The sequence below is a fragment of the Oncorhynchus nerka genome, linkage group LG9a, assembly GCF_034236695.1.
Source record: "Oncorhynchus nerka isolate Pitt River linkage group LG9a, Oner_Uvic_2.0, whole genome shotgun sequence".
In the NCBI taxonomy this organism is placed as follows: domain Eukaryota; kingdom Metazoa; phylum Chordata; class Actinopteri; order Salmoniformes; family Salmonidae; genus Oncorhynchus; species Oncorhynchus nerka.
The window spans coordinates 49050166-49074533 of record NC_088404.1 but is presented as its reverse complement, the minus strand read 5'-3'; the positions used below and the strand labels follow the sequence as shown (position 1 = coordinate 49074533).

Genomic DNA, 24368 nt, shown 5'->3' with positions numbered 1-24368 from the left:
GTGTCCACTTTGTTATCGTTTGAACTGCAGATTGCCCCTTCAACAATTGCTTTCTGATTTTATCATCATTCAACCAAAATAGTTCCAAGAATATATCAATGTTGTCCCTTGCTTAACCGGGTTTACCTATCCATGTTGTCAGTGCTTAACTGGGATGGCTTTGTCTATCCCTTCCAACACTGTAGGAACGGAAGCCAAGTGGCAGCTCAGGTTTTGGGAGACATTTTGCATGAAGGGAAATTTATGATATGAGTTGGAGGAAAGGGTTGGTGGTATTTCAGGAGCTCGCAGTTCCATTGGCCTAAGTAGTGTCCACCACCATAAGAAGGTACTGGATTTCTGCTGATTCATCACTAGTCTACATATAAACCCTGTTTCATTTGTTCTTGGCCTGTGACTTGCCAGTGTCTCCCCTTCTTCACCAGAGTTTGTCCTGTCCTCCTCTTCTCATAGGTGAGAACATCTCTTTTCCTCCTCTCTGATCTTTATTACACGGAAAATGAAGTCTGGATGTGTCTTATTGATAAATAACGAAACACAAAGTCACACAGTGGGTCGTAGGTTTACCTGTTAATTAAGACTGTGTAGACTGTGATGATAAGGTGATTTCATGGCTACATTTACAGATAGCATCTGGAAATGATCACACTAAGTGACGTCTGTCACAAGATCACTACGTTTTACCTGTCAGTACAGGTGAATACATTGAGGAAAATATATAATAATTTCCTCCTGACAGCCAGTTGATAATATGAGAAACAAATTAGCCTGTCTAGACAGAATGATGTGGCCCATGGGGGGGAAGGCTCCTGTTCACAGGCTTTACTCTTGCGTGGAAGGCGGTTGAAGACGTTGACTTAGCTATACACATACCAAAGAGTTGAGTTTCTGTTTGCTTTTGGTGGTATTTAACACTTCTCTCTTTGAGTGATTTATGTTGCTCCAATATTCAATGTGAATAACTGTTATGGGTAACAACATGGGATTTGTGATGGAGATCTATAACTTAGATTATAACTAGTGTGCGATAACTAGGTTACAGCAGACAGTGTTTACTGAACGGGACTTTGGGGCCCATTGGTTCGTGGCCAGTTCCTCTTGGGTGACAGCTAAGAACTGGGTGTGGGCTAAAAACATTTGGTAGGTCACAACGCCAAGGGTCGTGGGGTTGATTGCCGTTGGGGCACCTATACCAAAAGTGTATGCATTCATGACTGTAAGTTGTTTTGGATAAAAGCACCTGCTAAAAGGAATATATTATTATTGTATTAAAGTATAATTCTCTTGAAGTATGGAAGCTCTACAGTTATGACATGTCTATCTTGCGTTAGAAGGTAACAGCTAAAAGCAACTTTTGCTCACCGTGTATGATCCTATTTGACAGATTGGAAAAGGATGTGTTTGCAAAGAGTTTTTATTCACTATTTCTCTGTTTGCCGAAGTATAATAGTACCATGTATTTTCATCAATTGATATGACTGCATCTGAGCCTATTTGAACTGAATTTGTCATTGATTAAAAATGAGGGAAAACAGAGAAGTTCTTAATAAATGAAGACAAACAAAAGTAGATCCTATTCTTAACATCGATATTCATTGCTGCAGTGTGGTTAAATAACAGTGTCTTTACCACACCTGAGGCCTTCTGATGACCACACTGTATTTGATTGAAAGGACTTTTCAAAGAGATACCGATAGGGTTCCCTGAGGACGCAAGTTGCATTGATATGAGTGATACTCAAGATGTTCTCAGGGTAGAGCAGGACCATGACGCCTGCTGAGGTTTTGTCTATTAATGACATCAATAAAATGACAGCCCATGAATGTCATGGGTGACTCCAGTCTCCAGCTGTCCAAATGTAGCCTGATCATAATTGCTCCAAAAGGTCTTATCGGTAAAAAGGATCAGGTTTCCCCTCCCTTCCTTGAAGAGTCCAGATTGTTCCATTAGCAGCCAGTGTTCATTAATCAATCTTGAGCTGGATAAAATAGCCTTTGCTAACTTTAGGCAGATAGCACCCTGCAGTGCACACTATTGCTAAAAACATTTCTCTTGCCTATTGTGTCTTTTTGTGACAGGGTCTGAAGCACACATTCCGCCATCATGTCTGAGTAAGTAGCCATGACTTTGTTGTTTGCTACCGTTTGGTGTTAGAAAGTAATGGAGTTGTTATACCAAAACAAACAGGCAGACAGGCAGACAGAAAACAAACAGCAAACCCTAACTCTCAAATTGACCAATTGCTAGTATGTAAATATACACATGTATAATACGTGAAACTTAATATTTACTTAGGGCTAAATTTTTTAATTGCATAGCAATACGTAATTCCTGTCACGTCCTGACCTTAGTTCCTTTTTTATGTCTCTGTTTTAGTTTGGTCAGGGCGTGAGTTGGGGTGGGCATTCTATGTTTTGCATTCTATGTGTTGTTCTATGTTTTTGAATTTCTGTGTTTGGCCTGGTATGGTTCCCAATCAGAGGCAGCTGTTTATCGTTGTCTCTGATTGAGAACCATACTTAGGCAGCCTGTTTTCCCACTATGATTTGTGGGTAGTCATTTTCTGTTTAGTGTTTTTGTTGCACCTTACATAACTGTTAATTTGTCGATTTGTTGTTTTTGTACAGTATTCATCTTTATTAAAATTATAATGAATATGTACCACGCTGCACTTTGGTCCTCTTCTCCTTCTCCCGACGACAATCGTTACAATTCCACTAATGATACTACATTGCTCCTAAACTCCCTAGAAACTATTGGGTTTGCCTCTTTCTTTTTTCAACAACAATGTGAGAAATTGCATAGCAATACGTAATTCCACTAATGATACCACATTGCTCCTAAACTCCCTAGAAACTGTTGGGTTTGCCTCTTTCTTTTTTCAACAATAATGTGAGAAAAGTAAAAGTAAATGAGACATTTATGACCTTTCTATTCTATGCAGCATGTCATAGAATATCATTGATACAACCCTTGGTCAGCGTATTGACCAGTTATGTCCCCTCAGCATATTAACTAGTCATGTATATACCAATACTATATGTCAAACTCCCCTTTCTTCACAGGAAAAGAATGACCTCGAGCCGTAAGCATCATCTGAAGGTAAACCAACACATTTCATTGCGACAACTTTCTACGGTGCCTTCAAAGAATTCACACCACTTGACTTTTTCCACATTATGTTGTGTTAGTCTGAAATAGTTTAAAATGGATTAAAATCATAGTTTTTGTCACTGGCCTACACACAATACCCCATAATGTCAGAGAGGAATTATGTTTTTTGACATTTTTGCAAATGAATTAAACATGAAAAGCTGAAATGTTTTGAGTCATTAAGTATTCAACCCCTTTGTTATGAAAAGCTTATATAAGGTCATGAGTAAAGATTTGCTTAACAAGTCGCCAGTAAGTTGCATGGACTTTGTGTGCAATAATAGTGTTTAACGTTATTTTTGAATGACTACCTCATCGCTGTACCCCAGACATACAATTATCTGTAAGGCCCCTCAGTCGACAAGTGAATTTGAAACACAGATTCAACCACAAAGATCAGAGAGGTTTTCATCGTTAAATACTGGGGTGTTGTTCATGATAAAAAAATAAACGGAATGGAGCTAAGCACAGGCAAATTTCTAGAGGAGAAACTGGTTGAGTCTGCTTTCCACTAGACACTGGGAGATGAATTCCCCTTTCAGCAGAACAATAACCTAAAACACAAGGCCAAATCTAAACTGGTGTTGGTTACGAAGAAGACAGTGAATGTTCCTGTGGCCAGTTGTGACTTAAATCTACTTGAAAATCTATGGCAAGACCTGAAAATGGTTGTCTGGCAATGATCAACAACCAATGTGACAGAGCTTGAAGAATTTTGAAAATAATAATATGTAAATGTTGCACAATCCAGATGTGGAATGCTCTTAGAGATGTACCCAGAAAGACTGACAGCTGTAATGGCTGCCAAATGTGCTTCTGCAAAGTACTGACTCGGGGGTGTGAATACTTATGTAAATGAGCTATTTCTGTATTTAATATTCAATCCATTTGAAAACATTTCTAAAAACATTTTTTAATTTGTCATTGTGGGGTATTGTGTATAGATATATCAGGGAAATGTTGAATTCAGGCTGTAACACAAAAAAACTTGGAATAAGTCAAGGGGTATAAATACTTTCTGAAGGCACTGTAAGTATTCTTATGGTGTGCTCGGCGAGTTTGGTGCCAAAATGGCATTTTGTCGATGGGTTTGCTTAAAAGCAGTATTTGGCTCTAGGTATGACAATGTACAGATGTATCTCTTTGTCCTCCACAATCTTTAAGCATCCAAAACAAGCTAGTGTGTCATAAATGTACACCAAACAAAGTACTAGACTGGGTTTGGCCTCACTATATGTTTTTGTCATCCAGAGCTTGATGCTCCAGATTGCAGCCAATTTGATTGAAGAGGAGAAAAAGGAAATGAAGGAGGAGAAAGCCAATTTCATGGCTAAGATCCCCGCCCTGGATTTGTCTGGAGATCAAGCGGCGCTGATGGTATGATACTAGTCATTCATTCCTTTACAAGTTCCACAAAGCTACTCTAATCTATTCAATATATCACAATGTACACTGTGTGTAAAAAAAAAACATTAGGAACATCTGCTCTTTCCATGACTGAACAGATGAATTCAGGTGAAAGCGATGATCCCTTATTGATGTCACTTGTTAAATCCACTTCAATCAGTGTAGATGACAGGGAGGAGACAGGTTAAAGAAGGATTTTTTAAAAACCCTTTAAGCTCGCTTCGAGGCAAGCAACACTGAGGCATGCATGATAGCACCAGCTGTTCCACACTCCGTAGCCGATGTGAGCATGACCTTTAAACAGGTCAACATTCACAAACCCGTGGGGTTGTGTATGTGCGCCTTTTCAGAGGGTGAATGGGCAAGACAAAATATTTAAGTGCCTTTGAATGGGGTACGGTAGTAGGTGCCAGCCGCACTGGTTTGAGTGTTTTAAGAACTGCAACACTGCTGGGTTTTTCATGGTCAAAAGTTTCCCGTGTGTATCAAGAAGGGTCCTCCAGACAAAGGACATCAAAACAAATCAAATCAAATGTTATGTGTTAGATGCGCAGAATACAACAACCTTACCGTGAAATGCTTATAAGCCCTTAACCAACAATGCAGTTCAAGAAATAGAGTTAATAAAATATTTACTAAATAAACTAAAGCAACAACAAAAAAGTACAAAAAAGTAACACAATAAATGTACATAACAATAACATGGCTTCATACAGGGGGTACGAGTACCGAGTCAAAGTGCGGGGTACAGGTTAGTTGAGGTCATTTGTAAAGTGACTATGCATAGATAATAAACAGCGAGTACCAGCAGTTGGGGGGGGGGAGCCTTTTGGGTGAAGACTTGGCGCTCCGTTAACGCTTGTCGTGCGATAGAAGAGAGAACAGTCTATGACTTGGGTGACTGAAGTCATTGACAATTTTTTAAGCCTTCCTCTGACACTGCCGAGTATATAGGTCCTGGATGGCAGGAAGCTTGGCCCCAGTGATGTACTGGGATGTATGCACTACCCTCTGTAGCGCCTTACGGTTAGATGCCGAGCAGTTACCATACCAGGTGGTGATGCAACTGGCCAGGATGCTCTTGATGGTGCAGCTGTATAACTTTTTGAGGCCAAATCTTTTCAGTCTCCCAAGGGGGAAAAGGTATTGTCATTTCCTCTTCACAACTGTCTTGGTGTCTTTGGCCGATAATAGTTTTCTGGTGATGTGGACACCAAGGAACTTGAAACTCTCGACCTGCTCCACTTCAGTCCTGTTGATGTTAGTGGGGGTCTGTTTGGCCGTCCTTTTCCTATAGTCCACGATCAGCTCCAGTGTCTTGCTCACATTGAGACAGAGGTTGTTGTCCTGGCACCACACTGCCAGATCTCTGACCTCCTCGCCTACCACTGTGGTGTCATCACCAAACTTAATGATCAGCTCCTTTGTCTTGCTCACATTGAGACAGAGGTTGTTATCCTGGCACCACACTGCCAGATCTCTGACCTCCTTGGAGTTGTACTTGGCCATGCAGTCGTGGGTGAACAGGGAGTACAGGAGGAGACTAAGCACGCACCCCTGAGGGGCCCCAGTGTTGAGGATCAGCTTGGCAAATGTGTTGTTGCCTACCCTTACCACCTGGGGGCAGTAAGTCCAGAATCCAGTTGCTGAGGGAGTTGTTTAGTCCCATGGTCCTTAGTTTAGTGAAGAGCTTTGTGGGCACTATGGTGTTGAACACGGTGCTGTAGTCAATGACCAGCATTTTCACGTACGTGTTTCTTTTGTCCAGGTGGGAAAGGGCAGCGTCCTGGTTGAGTACTTGTCCTGGTAATCCATCTGGCCCCACGGGTTTGTGAATGTTGACCTGTTTATAGGTCATGCTCACATCGGCTACGGAGAGTGGAACAGCTGGTGCTATCATGCATGCCTCAGTGTTGCTTGCCTCGAAGCGAGCTTAAAGGGTTTTTAGCTCGTCTGGTAGGCTCGCGTCACTTGGCAGTTCGCTGCTAGGTCTCCCTTTGTAGTCCGTAATAGTTTTCAAGCCCTGCCACATCCGACGAGTGTCAGAGCTGGTGTAGTAGGATTCCAGCTTAGTCCTGTATTGATGCTTTGCCTGTTTGACGGTTCGTCCAATACCGTGGGACTTCTTTAACATTAGACATCACCAGCAGTTTTTGACAAATAGACACATACCCCCGCCCCTCGTCTCACCAGACGTAGCTGCACTGTCCTGCCGAAACACAGAGAAGTCAGCCAGCTCTATATTATCCGTGTCGTCGTTCAGCCAAGTCTCTGTGAAACATAAGCTATTACAGTTTTAGCTCGTCAATCTAATCGTAGATTGTTCCGTTTGTTTTCCAATGATTGCACGTTGGCCAATAACACAGAGGGTAGTGGTGGTGTACCTACTTGTCTGCAAATTCTTACAAGGTATCCTGTCCTCCTCACCCTTTTGATGGCGGGGATTTGGGGGATTTGGGGCTTGTTTTGACAAAGCAGTATATCCTCCGCGTCGGTCTCATTAAAGACAAAATCTTCATCCAGTTCGAGGTGACTAATCTCTGTTCTTCTGTCCAGAAGCTCTTTTCGGTCATAAGAGACGGTAGCAGCAAAATTATTTACAAATGAGTAACAAACAATGAGAAAAAACAAACAAAATAGCACAGTTGGTTTGGAGCCCGTAATATGGCAGCCATCCCCTCCGGCGCCCACTTGACACAACTGTGGGAAGCATTGGAGTCAACATGTACCATCATCCATCTGGAACGCTTTCTACACCTTATGGAGTCCGTGCCCCAACGAATTGAGGCTGTTCTGAATGCAAAAAAAGGTGGTGCAACTCAATATTAGGAAGGTTCCTAATATTTTGTACACTCAGTGTAAGGCAAAGCCTTTATCATCTCTCTCTCTCTAGATAGCTGTTGCCTGCAGAAAGTTGTTAATTCCACAGACTTTAGATGCTGGTGCCACACTGGTGCTCTGGAGCCTTTTACAAATCATCTGTAATGTGTTTGTGTGCCAACAGGAAATGCTCAAAAAGTTGTCCCAGACCATCGACAAGGTTGATGAGGAAAGATATGACGCAGAAGCAAAAGTGAAGAAGACCGAAAAAGAGGTACAGTACATTGCATTCCATATTGTCCTCATCCTGAAAACATATACCTCTGGAAATGTAATATTTCTCCTGACTTTCTCACTTCCCAGATTGAGGACTTGAAGATGAAAGTTATTGAGGTTCAGGGCATTAAGAAGCCAGCTCTGAAGAAAGTGCGTATGTCTGCTGATGCTATGCTTGCAGCTCTGCTGGGCACCAAGCACAAGGCTTCCATGGATTTCAGAGCCAACTTGAAAGAAGTGAAGAAGGAGGTCAAAGAGGAGGTGGGTATTTGTGTGGAATCTTACAGAGCAGAGAATCACAGCACTGTAGGAGTTGGCAACATTTGTCCTACGTTTTCAGAGCTTTGATGAAAAGATCAGTTACATGTGTTTCATATTTTATCCTCAAACACTGAAAAAGTCACATCATAAACTTTGTGTCATGCAGGAGGAAGTTGGTGACTGGCGTAAGAACGTTGATGAACAGGCTGGCATGGATGGCAGGAAGAAGAAGTTTGAGTCCACATAAATGATTGAATTAGTTTTGGTGTTCAAAACCACGGAGGCTACTGAGTGATTCATTTATCTTTGTCATTATTTTGAGGCACTGTTAGAGAGTTAGAGTATAGCATCTGATAAGCACTTATACTAACTGTAAACTGTCATTGAATTGTAACATATTTTCCAAATGTATAGGCTTATCGAAAATATATTCAACTGCCAAACTGCAGTAATTAAATAAATTTCAGCAACATGGTGAAATGATAGACATTTCGTGGTCCTGTATTGTGTTCAATTTTGTTACCCCTTTCAGATTTGGTCCCTCAATGCTTTTGGATGTAAGATGTTCTGAAGTGTGGTTGCAAAAAAGTTGACTTGCTTCCCTTCTAATTTCGGGAATCTTCCAATCAGGATTTCTGGAACACCTAGAGATTTTGGGAAAGTTACCAGCATTTTGCAACTCTATTCTGGAGAAGCCTAGATCAGCTTGGGTCAAGGATATCCAAATACTATATAAAAAAATCTGAATTATAAACCACAAGATGTCAGGATAGTAGAACATTCTATCTCTTTCTTATGACCTTTCCTCTTTCTTTCATTCCCTCTACCCCACTCTCTCCTCTTTCTCGGACGGATTCCTCTTTGACCAACAAACAAGCATGTCATCTTTGACAAATATTCATCAAACATCCTCCCCATAAACTTTCAAATTGAAGGTATGGCAATGGATAAAGGGAGGAAAGTTAATGAGTTTTGAACAAACAAAGGCAAAATGCACTTGTAACCAAGTGTAATGTGTAACCAAGCAGAATAATAAGTAGAGTAGCATTTCAGTTATGTGTTATTTGTTTATCTACATTTGTTATATGTGGGCCTGCTTAATTAAGCACTCAACTTATTAGATTGTGTTTTGTCTTTAAGACAATAAATTAATGTACAACTTTTGAAAATCTATTAAGATTGTAAAGTAGTTTTCTGGAATTGATAGTATGATTCACTTGTTTAATTACATTACTATGATTCACTTGTTTAATTAGATTCCAACTTCAATTCATAGAGATTTTAAAAATAACATTTCTATACAGTATTGATTACACATTTAGGCATCCAAAAGGAACTGAAAGTAAATTTTTGTCCAATACTTACATTTGTTATCCATGTTGCCCGTGAATATCATAGACATAGAATAACTTCACTCATATCTATAATTACTTTCCCAATCGCTCCCATACTGTACTGTAATTCTATACTCACTAGCCAGAGCAACATACATGTATTTTCTTGGAAGACATCTCGAAGGAAATAATATGAGGTGAACAGGGTTGGGCAGAGTGTATTTCAGGAGCTCGATGTTCCATTGGTCTGACACGGAAACCACTTCCATAAAGAGGACCCAGTGCTTCTGCTGATGTATCATCCGACACCATATATACCGTGTTTCATGTTTCACTGCCTGTTGCTTGCCACTGTGCTAGTCTTCCCTTCTTCCTCCAGGTGTGTCCTGCCCTCTTCCTCTTCCTTTCATAGGTGAGAATCTCTCTTTTCCTGTCTTCCTATCACACTCTTTGTGTGTGTAGCATCACTGGGATTAAAAGCACAAAGAAATAGAAAGAGACTAAAAAGCCTCCCGACAGATGTCAATCTTAGCTGTCAAACACACTCGTTGCACATTGCTGTATTACTGTACATCACCTTATGGATCATTACAAATTGAACATATGGAACAGACGTATTCACCTGGCAATACAGGTGTTTACACGTCTGGTTTTCCCTCTGACAGCCAGACGTGATACTGATAGAACAGTTCAGTTGTCTTGACAGAATGATGTGAGCCATGGCCTCTTGTGTTTTGTATTCAGATGTAAAGAGGTCGATAGAAGATTGTGAAACTATTGGCTAGGTTTCTGGTTAGTGGTGATACTCGTGCATTCAAAGCTGGTAAATACATTTAACCTAAATCCAGAAAGTTGGTATGTGTTTATTTGAGGAGTTGGATGGGGTAACAGCTTTGTGAAACTGAATAATAGACAGCATGCCGTGTAATGTTAATTGCTATGTATGTGTAATGTGAAACAAGAAGAGAAAGGTAAAATAGTTGTGTTTCATGAGCGATCTTTCATCAGTCTTGGCTTGCTAAATTGTATACTTGACTTCATTCGATGATTGGAAATGTAAATAATTGATTTGATTAGATTAGATTATGAATGAATGGGAAAGTAAAGTGTCAGATGTTCTCAGTTCACAAACATGGTCTAATTAATTAGTTAAATCCCTTTAGACATTGCCTATCTTTCTAATTAACTTAGAGCTCAGTCATGTAGCTGGATCCAGACAACCGATGGAATTGGATGAGGGCTCATCTCCACATCAAAACCTTTTTTGAGTTTTGAAAATGTTTGAATGAACTTTTAACTGAGACTTGCTGTAATCGTGGGGAGGGAAAATAGCAAACCAATCTATTAGTTGATTAAGTGTGACTATCTTCATTCAACACCAACACATCTGTCTGCAGAATGAAGAAGATGCTGTTGATTTATGTGATTAGGAAGGCTTTTCTGATACATGCCACCGCGGCAGGTTCATAAATCGAGACGTGTGTCTTTGAAAGCAGCAGCAGTTAAAGTCTGTTGGGGAACACTTGGCCAAACTAGGTTCTTAGGGGAAACATTATCCCTTTTCAGAGCTAGAGTCTGGAGTGATTATGAGTGAGCTAAAACTGGACCGATAGAGTCAGGTGTCATCTCTGACTTTTTTAATGGTTGATGGTTGTTAGCGTGTGAAACCCTATCAATCTTCAGCTAAATATCACAGCGTGATCTTTAGACCAGACTTGTCTCTCGCTTTTGAACTTACTGCACCCTAATGATATTATAGAAAGGTTTTTATCATAAATATTAAAACAAGTCTTCTTTCTTCTGTCTTCTATTCAGGGTGTGAAGCACAACAACAGCCAAGATGTCAGAGTAAGTCTTGGCACATTTTTTTTTATTCACTAAAAGTTGCATTCCAGACATTCAGCCTGACACAAAACATGTCTGATCCAGCCATAAATTCTCCCAGTAATGCAAATGCCACTTATATCCCTAACAACATGTCAAATCCACCTTTCTTCATAGAAAAAAGATGACGTCGAGTCGCAGGCATCATCTGAAGGTAATTGTCTGAAAGAATCATCACAGGCACACCAATACCCAGCACTTGAGTAGATTAGTTTGGCTTTCACACGACTGGTTTAAAAACTTTTCACCTCTTTAATACTTTATATAACATTTTTTTTACCCCTGTTTGGTATACAATTGGTAGTTACAGTCTTGTCCCATCGATGCAATTCCCGTACGGAAGAAGTGAATGTCGAGAGCTGTCCTCCGAAACACAACCCAGCCAAGCCGCACTGCTTCTTGACACAATGCCCGCTTAACCCGGGAAGCCAGCCGTACCAATGTGTCGGTGGAAACACCGTACACGTGGCGACCATGTCAGCGTGCAATGTGTCCGGCCCGCCACAGGAGTCGCTAGTGTGCGATGGGACAAGAGCATCCCTGCCGGCCAAGCCCTCCCCTATCCCGGATGATGCTGGGCCAATTGTGCCCCACCCCATGGGTCTCCCGGTCGCGGCCGGATGCAACAGAGCCTGGTTTCGAAACAGGATCTCTAGTGGCACAGCTAGCACCGTGATGCAGTGCCTTAGACCACTTCCCCACTTGGGAGGCCCCTCTTTAATACTTTAAAGGGGAAATCTGCACTTCAAACAATAACACAGTGAACACCTCACCACTGTTTTGGTAAAAAGCTAAGGGATGGTCCTGCATGGCTTACTTAGTTTGTAGAGCATGGCGCTTGCAACTCCAGGGTTGTGGGTTTGAATCCCACGGGGGACTGGTACAAAAAAAGAAAAGTACAACAATTTATGCACTTACTGTAAGTCGCTCTAGGTAAGAGCATCTACTAAATTACTAAAACGTGTGGTTTTTCCATAAATATAACAATGTGGTTTGGGCCTGGAGATATGTAACCACTCTCAAATTCATAGACAGAGCTATGGGTTCAAGGACCATTCATGATATCAAAATTAGACTATTTTTTGGGGCTATTCAATGCTTGTTTGCAGTTAACATTATTTTCAAACAATGGAGTAAACAAGCATATACTTTGGCTTCTGATGGGGCATGACAGTTGAGCTAAGTTCATGAGGCATTTATACCACACTAGGCCTACTGGTCTTCTTGGCCTGTAAGAAAATATAAAGGTTCACCTATTGAGTGTTATTCACTTGTACTACAAATAAAGAAATAATCTTAGCTAGCCATAAAACTTAGGAAATGTTAGGCTACTCTTATACCAGCATAACCACCTTCTAAAAAAAATGGAATATACAGTAATTTGGCAACTTTAAATAATATTATTTTGAATTTAATTCAAAATACAACACAATTTAGTTTCAAATGTCAAATGTGTAGCCTACAGTTCAGGAATATGTAATTTCCCACTTTTGATAAGAAATGTCCATATTAGATTCAGACAAGTAAAATAATTAATGAATTACATACATACATCATTTTTTCACACACATGATTTTTCCATTCATACAATGTGTGGGGTATGATATATTGCCATAGTAGATTTGCCATGGTAAATTAAAAAATGAAATACTTTAGTTCAGTAATACAGAATTGCTATATAGATAAACCGGCTTAGGTAAAATTGCCGGATCAAATTGTTCCGATGATAATACTCACCAGAGGGCAACATCTTCTTGAAAAATGTTGGTTGCAATAAGGACTAAAAGCCCAGAAGAAGAGGCGAAGCGAGAGGGATAACCTGTCTTCTCTAGCAGGTGGTGTTTTATCATGATTTTTTTTTCGCTCACCAAGTGATTAGTTGAGAAAGTGTTGAATTTGGTTAACAAAACTGTAATGGCTTATTTTCTATGTGTGGCTTATTTGATCGAATAGAAGTTTCACAATGATAAGACTGTTAGGAGTGTTTTGATATATGTAGGACAAGTGACATCTCAGCAACTTTGAGATAAAAAAAAACACTTTATATCAGAGTTGTGCTTGGTCACCAATAGTTACCACAGCCACAGAGTCCTAAACCATGCCCATTTCTAAAATGTATCTTCATAAAAGGTCATTTTCAACCTAACTTTGACCACACTGCTAACCTTGTGCCTAACCTTAAATTAAGACCCAAAAGCAAATGTTTGCTTTCATGAATCTTTACAATATAGCCAATTTCGACTTTGTGGCTGTGATAATTAGTGGATTCCGATGTGCCTGTTGTTCACACGTTTCTACCACTCATTGGCTAGAATGTACCCACCTGATCGTGCCTCCTCCCAACTCCCTTCCATGAAGACATTTATTTTCATTGTTAGAGCAGTCACTAGACCCTATCTGGTCAATATAATGGAAAATCTGTGCAAAAAAAATATCCTAATATCTGAGTTACGGAGTAGTAAATCAGTTGCCAATGTTGTTGCAGTTGAAATTAGTTGCATGGGTTAAGTCAGTGCATATTGATGGTATAACAAGAGACACACTGGAGATAATCTAGTGGCCAAAATGCATTGTAATAGGCCCAATGGGTATACAGTATATTATTGATTTAAAAGTCCAAACATGTATGTAGCAATCAAAGATTTCCACTTTAAGTCACGTTTTGTTCACCAATACTATGTTGTAGACTGGGTTTGGCCATACTGTGTTTCTTTGTTCTCCAGAGCTTGGTCCTCCAGATAGCATTTGAGCTGATTGAAGTCGAGAAAAAGGAGGCTGAGCAGGTGAAAAACAATTTCATGGCTGAGATCCCTGGCCTGGATTTGTCTGGAGATCAAGCGACGCTGATGGTACGATACTAGTCATTCATTCATTTACACACGCTTTGCACATCTAGTCCAATGTTCTAGGCCTGCAGTGTACCATTGGTGGTTCTTGTAATAAGCAATGTGTATTTGCATACAAAGTACACAGACTCCAATTCCTTCACTCTAAATAACTGTTGCCTGGAGAGACTGATTCCTTCAGGAGAAGATAGTTTGTGTTACAAATTCTATGACTGATGTGTTTGTGTACCAACAGGAAATGCTCAAAAAGATGGCCCATACGATTGACAAGATTGATGAGGACAGATATGATGCAGAATCAAAAGTGATGAAGGCTGACAAAGAGGTAGATTGCATTGTATCTTGTATCTTTCGTCATATTGAAACATATATTGCAAATCTAATCTTTCTCCTGACTTTCTCACTTCCCAGATTGAGGACTTGAAGATGAAAGTGATTGAGATCCAGGGCATGAAGAAGCCAGCCCTGAAGAAAGTGCGTATGTCTGCTGATGCTATGCTCCAGGCTCTGCTGGGCACCAAGCACAAGGCTTCCATGGATTTCAGAGCGAACTTGAAAGAAGTGAAGAAGGAGGTCAAAGAGGAGGTGGGTATTTGTGTGGAAACCTGCAAAGCAGAAAGTACTGTGTACCGAATCTGTACTGAGCTTTGATTGTCCAAAGTGGCTCAGTTGGTAGAGCATGGTACTTGCAACACCAGGGTTGTTGGTTTGATTCCCACAGGGGACCCGTATAAATCTATGCACTTATTACTGTAAGTCACTCTGGATAAGAGCGTCTGCTAAATGACTAAAACCTTTTTTTATATGAAAGGATCAGTTGATAGTATATCCTCAATATGTCTTTAACATATCATCTATCACAAACTTTCTGTCATGCAGGCAGCGGATGCAGTTGGTGACTGGCGCAAGAACGTTGATGAACAGGCTGGCATGGACGGCAGGATGAAAAAGTTTCAGGGTTAAACACAGCTGTCTTTTGTTGTATTGTGGTACAGAGATGGATTTATATGACCTTGTTGTTAGGAATCCCTGCAGGAAGAGGATCTTTGATCCGAAATGGTGTTATTTTTTTTATACTGTAGCTGTTCAACTATTCGACACTATGGTTTTGGATCTCTTTCTCTCTCTGTCTCGCTCTCTCCGCCAAATAAAACAATAAAAAATGTTTAAAAAGCTTGTGAAAGTTTTTGTCATCCGTTTGCATATATTTAGATCTGGAAATTGGACCTGTACAGTGGCTAAATCCAATACAATAAATATAATTGAGATTTAGCAAAGTATTATATACAAAATATATATTGTTTGATCAATAGTTTTTTGTTTAAAAAACAATTATAATTGAGATACAACAACAAACACACAACCCTGGATTGAACAACCAATTATTATTCAGTAAATAGCCAACCTCATTTTTCATCCAGATTAGGAAATTGTTGTGGATGTAATCTGAAGGTCGTAATAATACTGTTCTTAACATCTGTTGTGCTAAAAGTTTTAGCCAGAGCCATATACAGTTTATAGAGAGTTAGGTCAATGTGTTTAAATGTTCAGATAGCACAACTCTATCATCCTTAGCGGTTGCTAAGGGACAATTAACACTTCTGTGTTGTGCTGTTTATTTCAAATAGTTTTCAAAACCTGTGAAGATGTCCAGTGAAAGCAGATATTCAATTTGTTGACACAGTAAAGACATGGATACACCAACTTTTCAAGAATAAAGTTCAAAATTGGTGCTAACACGGACGTTCTAAAACCTGGCCTACCTCTCTATGTACAGTGCCTTGGGAAAGTTTTCAGACCTCTTGACTTTCTCCACATTTTGTTACGTTACAGCCTTATTCTAAAATTGATTAAATAAATAAGTAGAGGTTGACCGATTATGATTTTTCAACGCCGATACCGATTATTGGAGGACCAAAACAGCCGATACCGATTAATCGGACGGTTATTAATTTGTAATAATGACAATTACAACAATACTGAATGAACACTTATTATAACTTAATATAATACATCAATAAAATCAATTTAACCTCAAGTAAATAATGAAACATGTTCAATTTGGTTTAAATAATGCAAAAACAAAGTGTTGGAGAAGAAAGCAAAGGTGCAATATGTGCTATGTAAGAAAGCTAACGTTTAAATTCCTTGCTCAGAACATGAGAACATATGAAAGCTGGTGGTTCCTTTTAACATGAGTCTTCAATATTCCCAGGTAAGAAGTTTTAGGTTGTAGTTATTATAGGACTATTTCCCTCTATACCATTTGTATTTCATTAACCTGTGACTATTAGATGTTCTTATAGGCACTTTAGTATTGCCAGTGTAACAGTATAGCTTCCGTCCCTCTCCTCGCTCCTCCCTGGGCTCGAACCAGCAACACAATGACAACAGCCACCATCGAAGCAGCGTTACCCATGCAGAGCAAGGGAAACAACCACCCCAAGGCTCAGAGTGAGTGACGTTTGAAACGCTATTAGTGCACGCTAACTAGCTAGCCATTTCACTTCGGTTACACCAGCCTCATCTCGGGAGTTGATAGGCTTGAAGTCATAAACCGCGCAATGCTTGACACACAACAAAGAGCTGCTGGAAAAACGCACGAAAGTGTTGTTGGGGATGTTTGTCAGTGGCAGGGACTGGAAGACTAGTCAGGATCGCGGCAATGATGAACGGAGCAAAGGACAGAGAGATCCTTGGTGAAAACCTGTTCCGGAGCAATTGGGAGCTCAGACTGCGGCGAAGGTTCACCTTCGAACAGGGCAACGACCCTAAGCACACAGCCAAGATAATGCAGTCTCTGAATGTTCATGAATTGCCCAGTCAGAACCCGGACTTGAACCCTATGGAACATCTCTGGAGACACCTGAATATACCATTAAGCAACGCTCCCCATTCAACCTGACAGAGCTTTAGAGGATCTGCCGAGAAGAATGGGAGAAACTCCCCAAATACAGGTGTGCCAAGCTTGTAGCGTCATACCCAGGAACACTTGAGGCTGTAATCGCTGCTAAAGGTGCTTCAACAAAGTACTGAGTAAAGGGTCTGACTACTTATGTAAATGTTATATTTCATTTTTTTGCTTTGCCATTATGGGGTATTGTTTGTAGATTGATGAGGGAAAAATCTGTAACCTAACAAACTGGAAAAAGTCAAGGGGTCTGAATACTTTCCAAAGTCACTGTATATGGCTATGGTTTAAGCTAATGGAAAGTGTTTGGTCACAGATACCTTAAAAAAGGTAGGGGCGTGTATCTCCTTCGCATAGCGTTGATCAGGCTGTTAATTGTGGCCTGTGGAATGTTGTCCCACAACTGAGTATACAGGCCATGGAAGAACTAGTACATTTTCAGCTTCAAGGAATTGTGTACACGTCAAAAATCAGAAAGAGGGCAAATACTTTTTCACGGCAGTGTATATAAACTGATATATATACTTTTGAATTGTACTGTATATATATATGTAAATATCATTGCCAGTTAGGCCCAAATTGCCATGGGGCGTGCTTCTGCCTGTGAAACATTGCGCTCAATGAGTTAATGCTTCCCAGAAGAGTACACTACAAAGCAGGATCAATGAGTTAGCCAGCTAACTTTGGGAAACAACCAGACAAATGTTGATTTTTTTTTTGGTTCATTAAGATTGCTAAACATAGGAACTTTAATTTTGGTTGTTGTAGACCATGACCATTTCATGACCATTTCAAGCTTATCTTTTACAAAACAAAAAAGTTATTTTATATTCAGGCACCTTGATCCTGCTTTGTATTATACCTGATGAGTCCCTAAATCACCATATCCGTGAGTCTGTAAGGTTCTGTGATGGATCCAGCAGCCCTACTGTAGGCTGTTATTTGTGTTATGCATAGCTTACACTACATATACAAAAGTATGTGGACGCCCTTTCCAATTAGGGGATTCAGCTATTTCAGTCACACCCGTCGCAGACAGGTGTATAACATCAAGCACACAGTTATACAATCTTTATAGACAAACATTGGCAGTAGAATAGCCTTACTGAAGAACTCAGTGATTTTCAATGTGGCACCGTCATAGAATGCCACCGTTCCAACTAATCAGCTGCCCCAGTAAGTGCTGTTATTGTGAAATGGAAACGTCCAGGAGCAACAATGACTCAGCCGCGAAGTGGTGGGCCACGCAAGCTCACAGAACGAGACCGCCGAGAGCTGAAGCACGTAGCATGTCAAAATTGTCGGTCTTCTGTTGCAATACTCGCTACCGAGTTCCAAACTGCCTCTGGAAGTAACATCAGCTCAATAATTGTACGTTGGGAGCTTCATGAAATGGGTTTCCATGGTCAAACAGCCGCACACAAGTCTAAGATCACCATGCACAATGGTGTACACAATGGAGTGGTGTAAAGCTTGCCGCCATTGGACTCTGGAGCAGTTGAAACGCGTTCTCTGGAGTGATGAAACACACTTAAACATCTGGCATGGTTGAATCTGGGTTTGGCAGATAGCAGGAGAACGCTACCTGCTTCAATGCATAGTGCCAGTTTGGTGGAGGAGGAACATTGTTTTGGGGCTGTTTTTCATTGTTCGGCTCGGCCCTTAGTTCTTGTTTCAGCATGACAATGCCCCTATGCACAAAGCGAGTTCCATACAGAAATGGTTTGTCGATGATCGTTGCACAGAGCCCTGACCTCAACTCAACACCTTTTGGAGGAATTGAAACGCCGACTGCGTGCCAGGCCTCATCGCCCAACATCAGTGCCGATCTCACTAATGCTTGTGGCTGAATGGAAGCATGTCCCCTCAGAAATGTTCAAACATTTAGTGGAAAGACTTCCCAGAAGAGTGGAGGCTGTTATAGAAGCAAAGAGGGCCGCAACTCCAGATTAATATCCATGATTTTGGAATGAGATGTTCAACGAGCAGGTGTTCACATACTTTTGGTCATGTAGTGTATATTTAGATCTGGAAATTGGACCTGCGCAGCGTAGATATCCAATCCAATAAATATGACTGAGACTTTGCCAAATACCTCTATTGTCGTCTCATCTGACCATAGCACCCGGTTCCAATCCAAGTGCCAATGCCGTTTAGCAAACTCCAGGCATTTACATTTGTTTGTTTTTATGGCAACCCTTCCAAATAGCCAATTGAAATGGAGATGGTGTATAATTGTAGATTTGGACACTTGGTGACCCCAAGATACGACCAAGTTCTGTAATTCTCCAACTGTGGCCCATCTTCCTCACTGTGCATGGAGACAAGATACACTTAGATCCTCTATTAGACAAGTATACCACTGTTCCGGGGTTGTAAATGTCTTAATTTTTTCCCTAACTGTGGTAAATGGTATATTTGGTTTTATTCTTTTTTTTGTACCAATTGCCTGAATTATGAAAGTCAACAGCCCTTTGTCTCTTTTCATTTGTGAGCTCTTTGCCTTTTACCATGGTGACGGATGACAAATCAAACAAAATATTTTTCTCAGAGCAATTGCATTAGTATAAAATAATTTTCACGTTTTTTGGAGCATTCAATGAAGCTCTGTATGTATTTATTTTATACAGTATTTTCTGCTCATCTATTTCAAGGGTGCCAATAATTTGGCAGGTGTCTATGCAAGCACATGTATTGTTCAGACATTGCTAGATAAACATTTGCAGTATAATATTTACCCACAAATATTATCTGTTGAACACACAGATTTACTCAGATGTGCCCATCTGAGCACCTAACTACCCATTCACTCTCAATATTCGGATGATTAGCCTATTCAGTTTCGATATCAAACCTCCAGGCAGCCAGCTCCTCCCAATGGCATACGGATACCTTTGCAGTCCATCTACGGTCACGATGGCCTGTATTTAATGGCCCTCCTCAGCTCCCTGGGCCAGCAGTTAAACCTGGGCTGGGCATCTTAGGTTACCTCCAAGAAGCTCAAATGCAGTCCTGAGACTGGAGGACTGGCTAAGTATATCCCCTGACCCGGGTTCAGATTGCAAGATGATGCCATAGTGCTGTATTTGGAGCATCTGACTCCACCAAGGCACATCATTTATAAAATACACAATGTTCAGGAGAGTCCTTGGTGGAGATTTACTGTCAGTGGTCTCCTGGGAATTCTGACCAGAGTTAAACGGGTGTAAATGGAATGGAATTGGCTTTTTATGCACTTTTCTCTCTAAGTGTATTCTGACCTTGAATTTAAAAGGAGAGGTTTCCTTCTTTCTTTTTTTACAGCCAATCTCAATTTTGTTATGTAAATGGTATGTTATAGATGGGTCTAGACACCTTTTTTTGCGATTTCACATTTTTGAGACACTTACCCCAAATAGAAAATCACTTCCTCATCCTCCTTGTCTAGTGCGGGGGCCCCAAAAACACCCAAATTAGTCCTTTTATAAGTATTGTTATGCAGGTCTTTAGATGTTGAACACATGTAATTGTGTCGTTCTGTACTTTATATGCAACGTTATATTCCATTTTGTTGCAACTCGAGTGATACAGTATCTCTGAATCCATTCTACATGTACCTGCCAAAATAAGGGAAACACTTGAGTAAATGAAGGATAGAAAGTACATTAAAAAATATATATATATATATATATATACGCAACATGTAAAGTGTTGGTCCCATTGGTCTCATGAGCTGAAATAAAAGATCCCAGAAATGTTCGATATGCACAACAAGCATATTTCTTTAAAATGTTGTGCACAAATTTGTTTACACCCCGGTTAGTGTGCATTTCTCCTTTGCTAAAATATTCCATCCACCTGACGGGTGTGGCATATCAAAAGGATGATTAAAAAGCATGATCAATACACAGGTGCACCTTGTGGTGGGAACTATACAAGCCCACTGCAAAATGTGCAGGTTTTGTAACACACCGTGAATTGCTCAATTTTTTTCAATGTATCTGTGACCAACATATGCATATATGAATTTCCAGTCATATAAAATCCATAGGTTAGGGCCTAATGCATGTATTTCAATTGACAGACTTACTTATATGAACTGTAGCTCAGTAAAATCTTTGATATTGTTGCATGTAACTTTGCTGGGAGGGGAAACAGCTCCAGTCACGCAAAAGGGAATATAACATTCCGGATTAAGTTAGGAATGACAGAATTTCATGTGTACAAACCTAAAGACCTGCATCACTAAACTGAGAGCTTTGCCATTTCTAAAAGGATGCATTTGCGTGTTTTTGGAGCCTTTTTTCTTTCAGGGCCCCCATACTACATTTTTACATTTGACATATTAGTAATTTAGCAGACACTCTTATCCAGAGCATGAATGAATGTAAAGCTGCGTATCATCTGTGTAGCAGTGAAAATCAATGCTGTGCTTTCTGGTAACACTGCAAAAGGGTAACATATGTAAACTAAACAGTACAGGACCAAAAATCGAACCTTGTGGAATGCCAAGTGTCACAACCTGATCTGTTTCACCTGTCTTGTGCTTGTCTCCACCCCCTCCAGGTGTCACACATTTTCCCCATTATCCCCTGTGTATTTATACTTGTGTTTTCGGTTTGTCTATTGCCAGATCGCCTTGTCTCGTCAAGCCTACCAGCATTTTTTCCCCCATATTCCTGTTTCTCGTTAGTTCCTGTTTTCTAGTTCTCCTGGTTTTTGTCCATTCTGCTTGCCCAGACCCTGAGCCTGCCTGATGTTCTGTACCTCTTGACTCTGCCCTGGATTACTGACCTCTGCCTGCCCCCTGTTTGGTAAATAAACATTCGTTATTTCAAACTTTCTGCATCTGGGTCTTATCGTGAGGTCTGATAACTCAGAGAAAATACATATCACATGTTATGTTCACCAAGGGTGACAAAAAACTCTTGACTGGTTAAATAGGTCCTACACCAATTTAGAACTAGACTGGAGAGGCCAACCCGCCTCTCCTGTCTGTCCAGAAGGACATCATGGTCAACATTGTCTGAAAGCTGTTTGGCACCTGTGTTGGCTCTAAGATCATTTACCACTTTGACTAACCAGATTGGAAAACCAGATTGGAAGTTTTCAAAAATACAGTAGGCACTTAAAAAATAATTTAGCTGGGGCCTCCCGAGAAGCGCAGCGGTCTATGCCACTGCATTGTGTTAGAGGCAACACTACAGGCTGTATCACAACCTGCCGTGATCAGGAGTCCCATAGGGTGGCGGACAAGTTGTCCAGGTTAGGGGAGGGTTTGGCCGGGAGGGCTGTACTTGTCGCATCGCTGGCTGATCTTGGTCATCAATTGGTGCTGCTGGCTTCTGGGTTAAGCGGGCTGGTGATAAGAAGCGTGATTTGGCGGGTCATGTTTTGGAGGACGCATGACTTGACCTTCGCCTCCGGAGACTTTTGGGCAGTTGCAGCGATGAGACAAGGTCAAATAAAAATAAAAACATTTCCAGTAACTGCGTCAAAAACTATTTCTCCAGAATTTTGCTTAAGAATGGAAGGTTGGAGATTGGCTGAAAATTGCTAAAAGATGAAGAACCTAGATTACTTTTCTTCAGAAGGGGTTTCACAGTAGAAGTTTCTAGTGCAGTGTTGAAGGTTCCTGTGAATATGGAGTGATTAACAATAGCTTGCACTTCTTAAGATATACAATTAAAAACTGTTTTGAAGAAGTTGGTGGGGATAGGAGAAGGCAGGTAGAAGGCTTAAGTTGAGATATCCCTTTCCTGAGCATGTCTGTGTCAACCGTGGAAAATACATCCACAGTGCCTTTGCTTGATAGGCTAGGGCACGTATCATCAAATCATCTTGCTTGACTGTTACCCAGCCTAATGTGTGTTATCTTATCTCTGAAATATGCCACAAACTCATCACATTTAAATGTGGAGGAAAGTTCACATAGTTTTGAAGGGGTAGGATTTATCAATCCATCAATGGTCGAGAAGAGCACTCTCAAATGATTCTGATTGTTAGTAATCAAGTTAGAAAAATGAGCCTGTCCGGCATTTCTAATTGCCTTGTTATACAGTGCCTTCTGAAAGTATTCAGACCTCTTGACTTTTTCACATTTTGTTAGGTTACAGCCTTATTCTGGAATTGATTGAACCAATTGTTTCTCATCAACTACACACAAGACCCCATAATGACAAAGCAACAACAGGTTTGTGGACATTTTTGCAAATTTATGAGAAAAATAAACTAAAATATCCCATTTACATAAGTAGTCAGACCCTTTACTCAGTACTTTGTTGAATGACATTTGGCAGCAATTACAGCCTCGAGTCTTCTTGGGTATGACGCTATAAGTTTGGCACACCTTTATTTGGGTAGTTTCTCCCATTCTTCTCTGCAGATCCTCTAAAGCTCTGTCAGGTTGGATGGGGAGCTGCAGAGATATTTTCAAGTCTCTCCAGAGATGTTCGATCGGGTTCAAGTCCGGGCTCTGGCTGGGCCGCTCATGGACATTCAGAGACTTGTACCGAAGCCACTCCTGCGTAGTCTTGGCTGTGTGCTTAGGGTTGTTGTCCTGTTAGAAGGTGACTGTTCGCCCCAGTCTGAGGTCTTGAGCGCTCTGGAGCTGGTCTTCATCAAGGATCTCTCTGTACTTTACTCTGTTCATCTTTGCCTCAATCCTGACTAGTCTCTCAGTCCCTGCCGCTGAAAAACACCCACGCAGCGTGATGCTGCCACCTCCACGCTTCACCGTAGGGCTGGTGCCAGGTTTCCCCCAGATGTGACACATGGCATTCAGGCCAAAGAGTTCAATCTTGGTTTCATCAGACCAGAGAATCTTGTTGTTTAAAAAAAATGTAATCCATTTGAGAATAAGGCTGTAATTGAGCAAATGTGGAAAAAGTCAACAGATCTGAATACTTTCTGAAGGACTGCCAAGTTGCTCTCTCATAATAGCATAATGGACCTGCAACTTTCACGTTCTCCACCTCCGCTCTGCCTTTCTGCAATTTCTCTTTCATTTATTTGTTTCCTCACATACATGAAGGGAACGATTTGACATTTCCCATATAATTGACGAGGATCTCCATGTGGCAAATGTACGGTTCCTTACTAGACGTCCGTTATTAAAATAGGCCAACGGCCCCGGGTCGTGCACCAGGGTCCACTCTTCCGGGAAGTCAACAAATGAATTCTCTTGGACATTTGGTTTCCGTTTTATCTTTTTTTTATTGTAATTTTTACGTTGTTCAGAAAAATTCCACCAGATGGCGACTGGCTGCTTATTGCAAATGGACAAAAAACATGTGCTCAGTGTGAACCTGCTTTTATCTGTGAAGAGCACAGGGCGCCAGTGGTGAATTTGCCAATCTTGGTGTTCTCTGGCAAATGCCAAATGTCCAGCACGGTGTTGGGCTGTAAGCACAACCCCCACCTGTGGACGTCGGGCCCTCATACCACCCTCATGGAGTCTGTTTCTGACCGTTTGAGCAGACACATGCACATTTGTGG

The 24368-nt window shown here is 40.8% G+C and overlaps 2 protein-coding genes across 3 annotated transcripts; both read left to right on the top strand.

The window, feature by feature from the left end:
• Window positions 1–378: 378 nt before the first annotated feature.
• Window positions 379–11099, top strand: LOC115134463 (troponin I, fast skeletal muscle-like). The gene is made up of 8 exons (XM_029668460.2): window positions 379–453; window positions 2079–2111; window positions 3066–3102; window positions 4405–4530; window positions 7565–7654; window positions 7744–7917; window positions 8084–9663; window positions 11067–11099. The coding sequence occupies exons 2-7, from the start codon at window positions 2104–2106 to the stop codon at window positions 8162–8164; spliced, it is 516 nt and encodes a 171-aa protein (XP_029524320.1). The 5' UTR covers window positions 379–453; window positions 2079–2103; the 3' UTR covers window positions 8165–9663; window positions 11067–11099.
• Window positions 9573–15157, top strand: LOC115134462 (troponin I, fast skeletal muscle-like). 2 transcript variants are annotated; one of them, XM_029668459.2, is made up of 8 exons: window positions 9580–9663; window positions 9996–10074; window positions 11067–11099; window positions 11253–11289; window positions 13859–13984; window positions 14217–14306; window positions 14393–14566; window positions 14861–15157. In XM_029668459.2, exons 3-8 carry the CDS (start codon window positions 11092–11094, stop codon window positions 14942–14944), a joined length of 519 nt encoding a protein of 172 aa, XP_029524319.1. In that variant the 5' UTR covers window positions 9580–9663; window positions 9996–10074; window positions 11067–11091; the 3' UTR covers window positions 14945–15157. The 2 variants fall into 2 exon arrangements, with proteins under 2 accessions (XP_029524318.1, XP_029524319.1); XM_029668458.2 differs by lacking the exon at window positions 9996–10074 and having other exon boundaries at window positions 9573–9663.
• Window positions 15158–24368: the final 9211 nt, after the last annotated feature.

Coding starts and splice junctions, on each gene's coding strand:
- LOC115134463 (XM_029668460.2), top strand. Junction 3,103..4,404: donor GCCGTAAGCATCATCTGAAG/GTAAACCAACAC, acceptor TTTGTCATCCAG/AGCTTGATGCTCCAGATTGC. Junction 7,655..7,743: donor TGAAGAAGACCGAAAAAGAG/GTACAGTACATT, acceptor CTCACTTCCCAG/ATTGAGGACTTGAAGATGAA.
- LOC115134462 (XM_029668458.2), top strand. Junction 13,985..14,216: donor GAGATCAAGCGACGCTGATG/GTACGATACTAG, acceptor GTGTACCAACAG/GAAATGCTCAAAAAGATGGC. Junction 14,307..14,392: donor TGATGAAGGCTGACAAAGAG/GTAGATTGCATT, acceptor CTCACTTCCCAG/ATTGAGGACTTGAAGATGAA.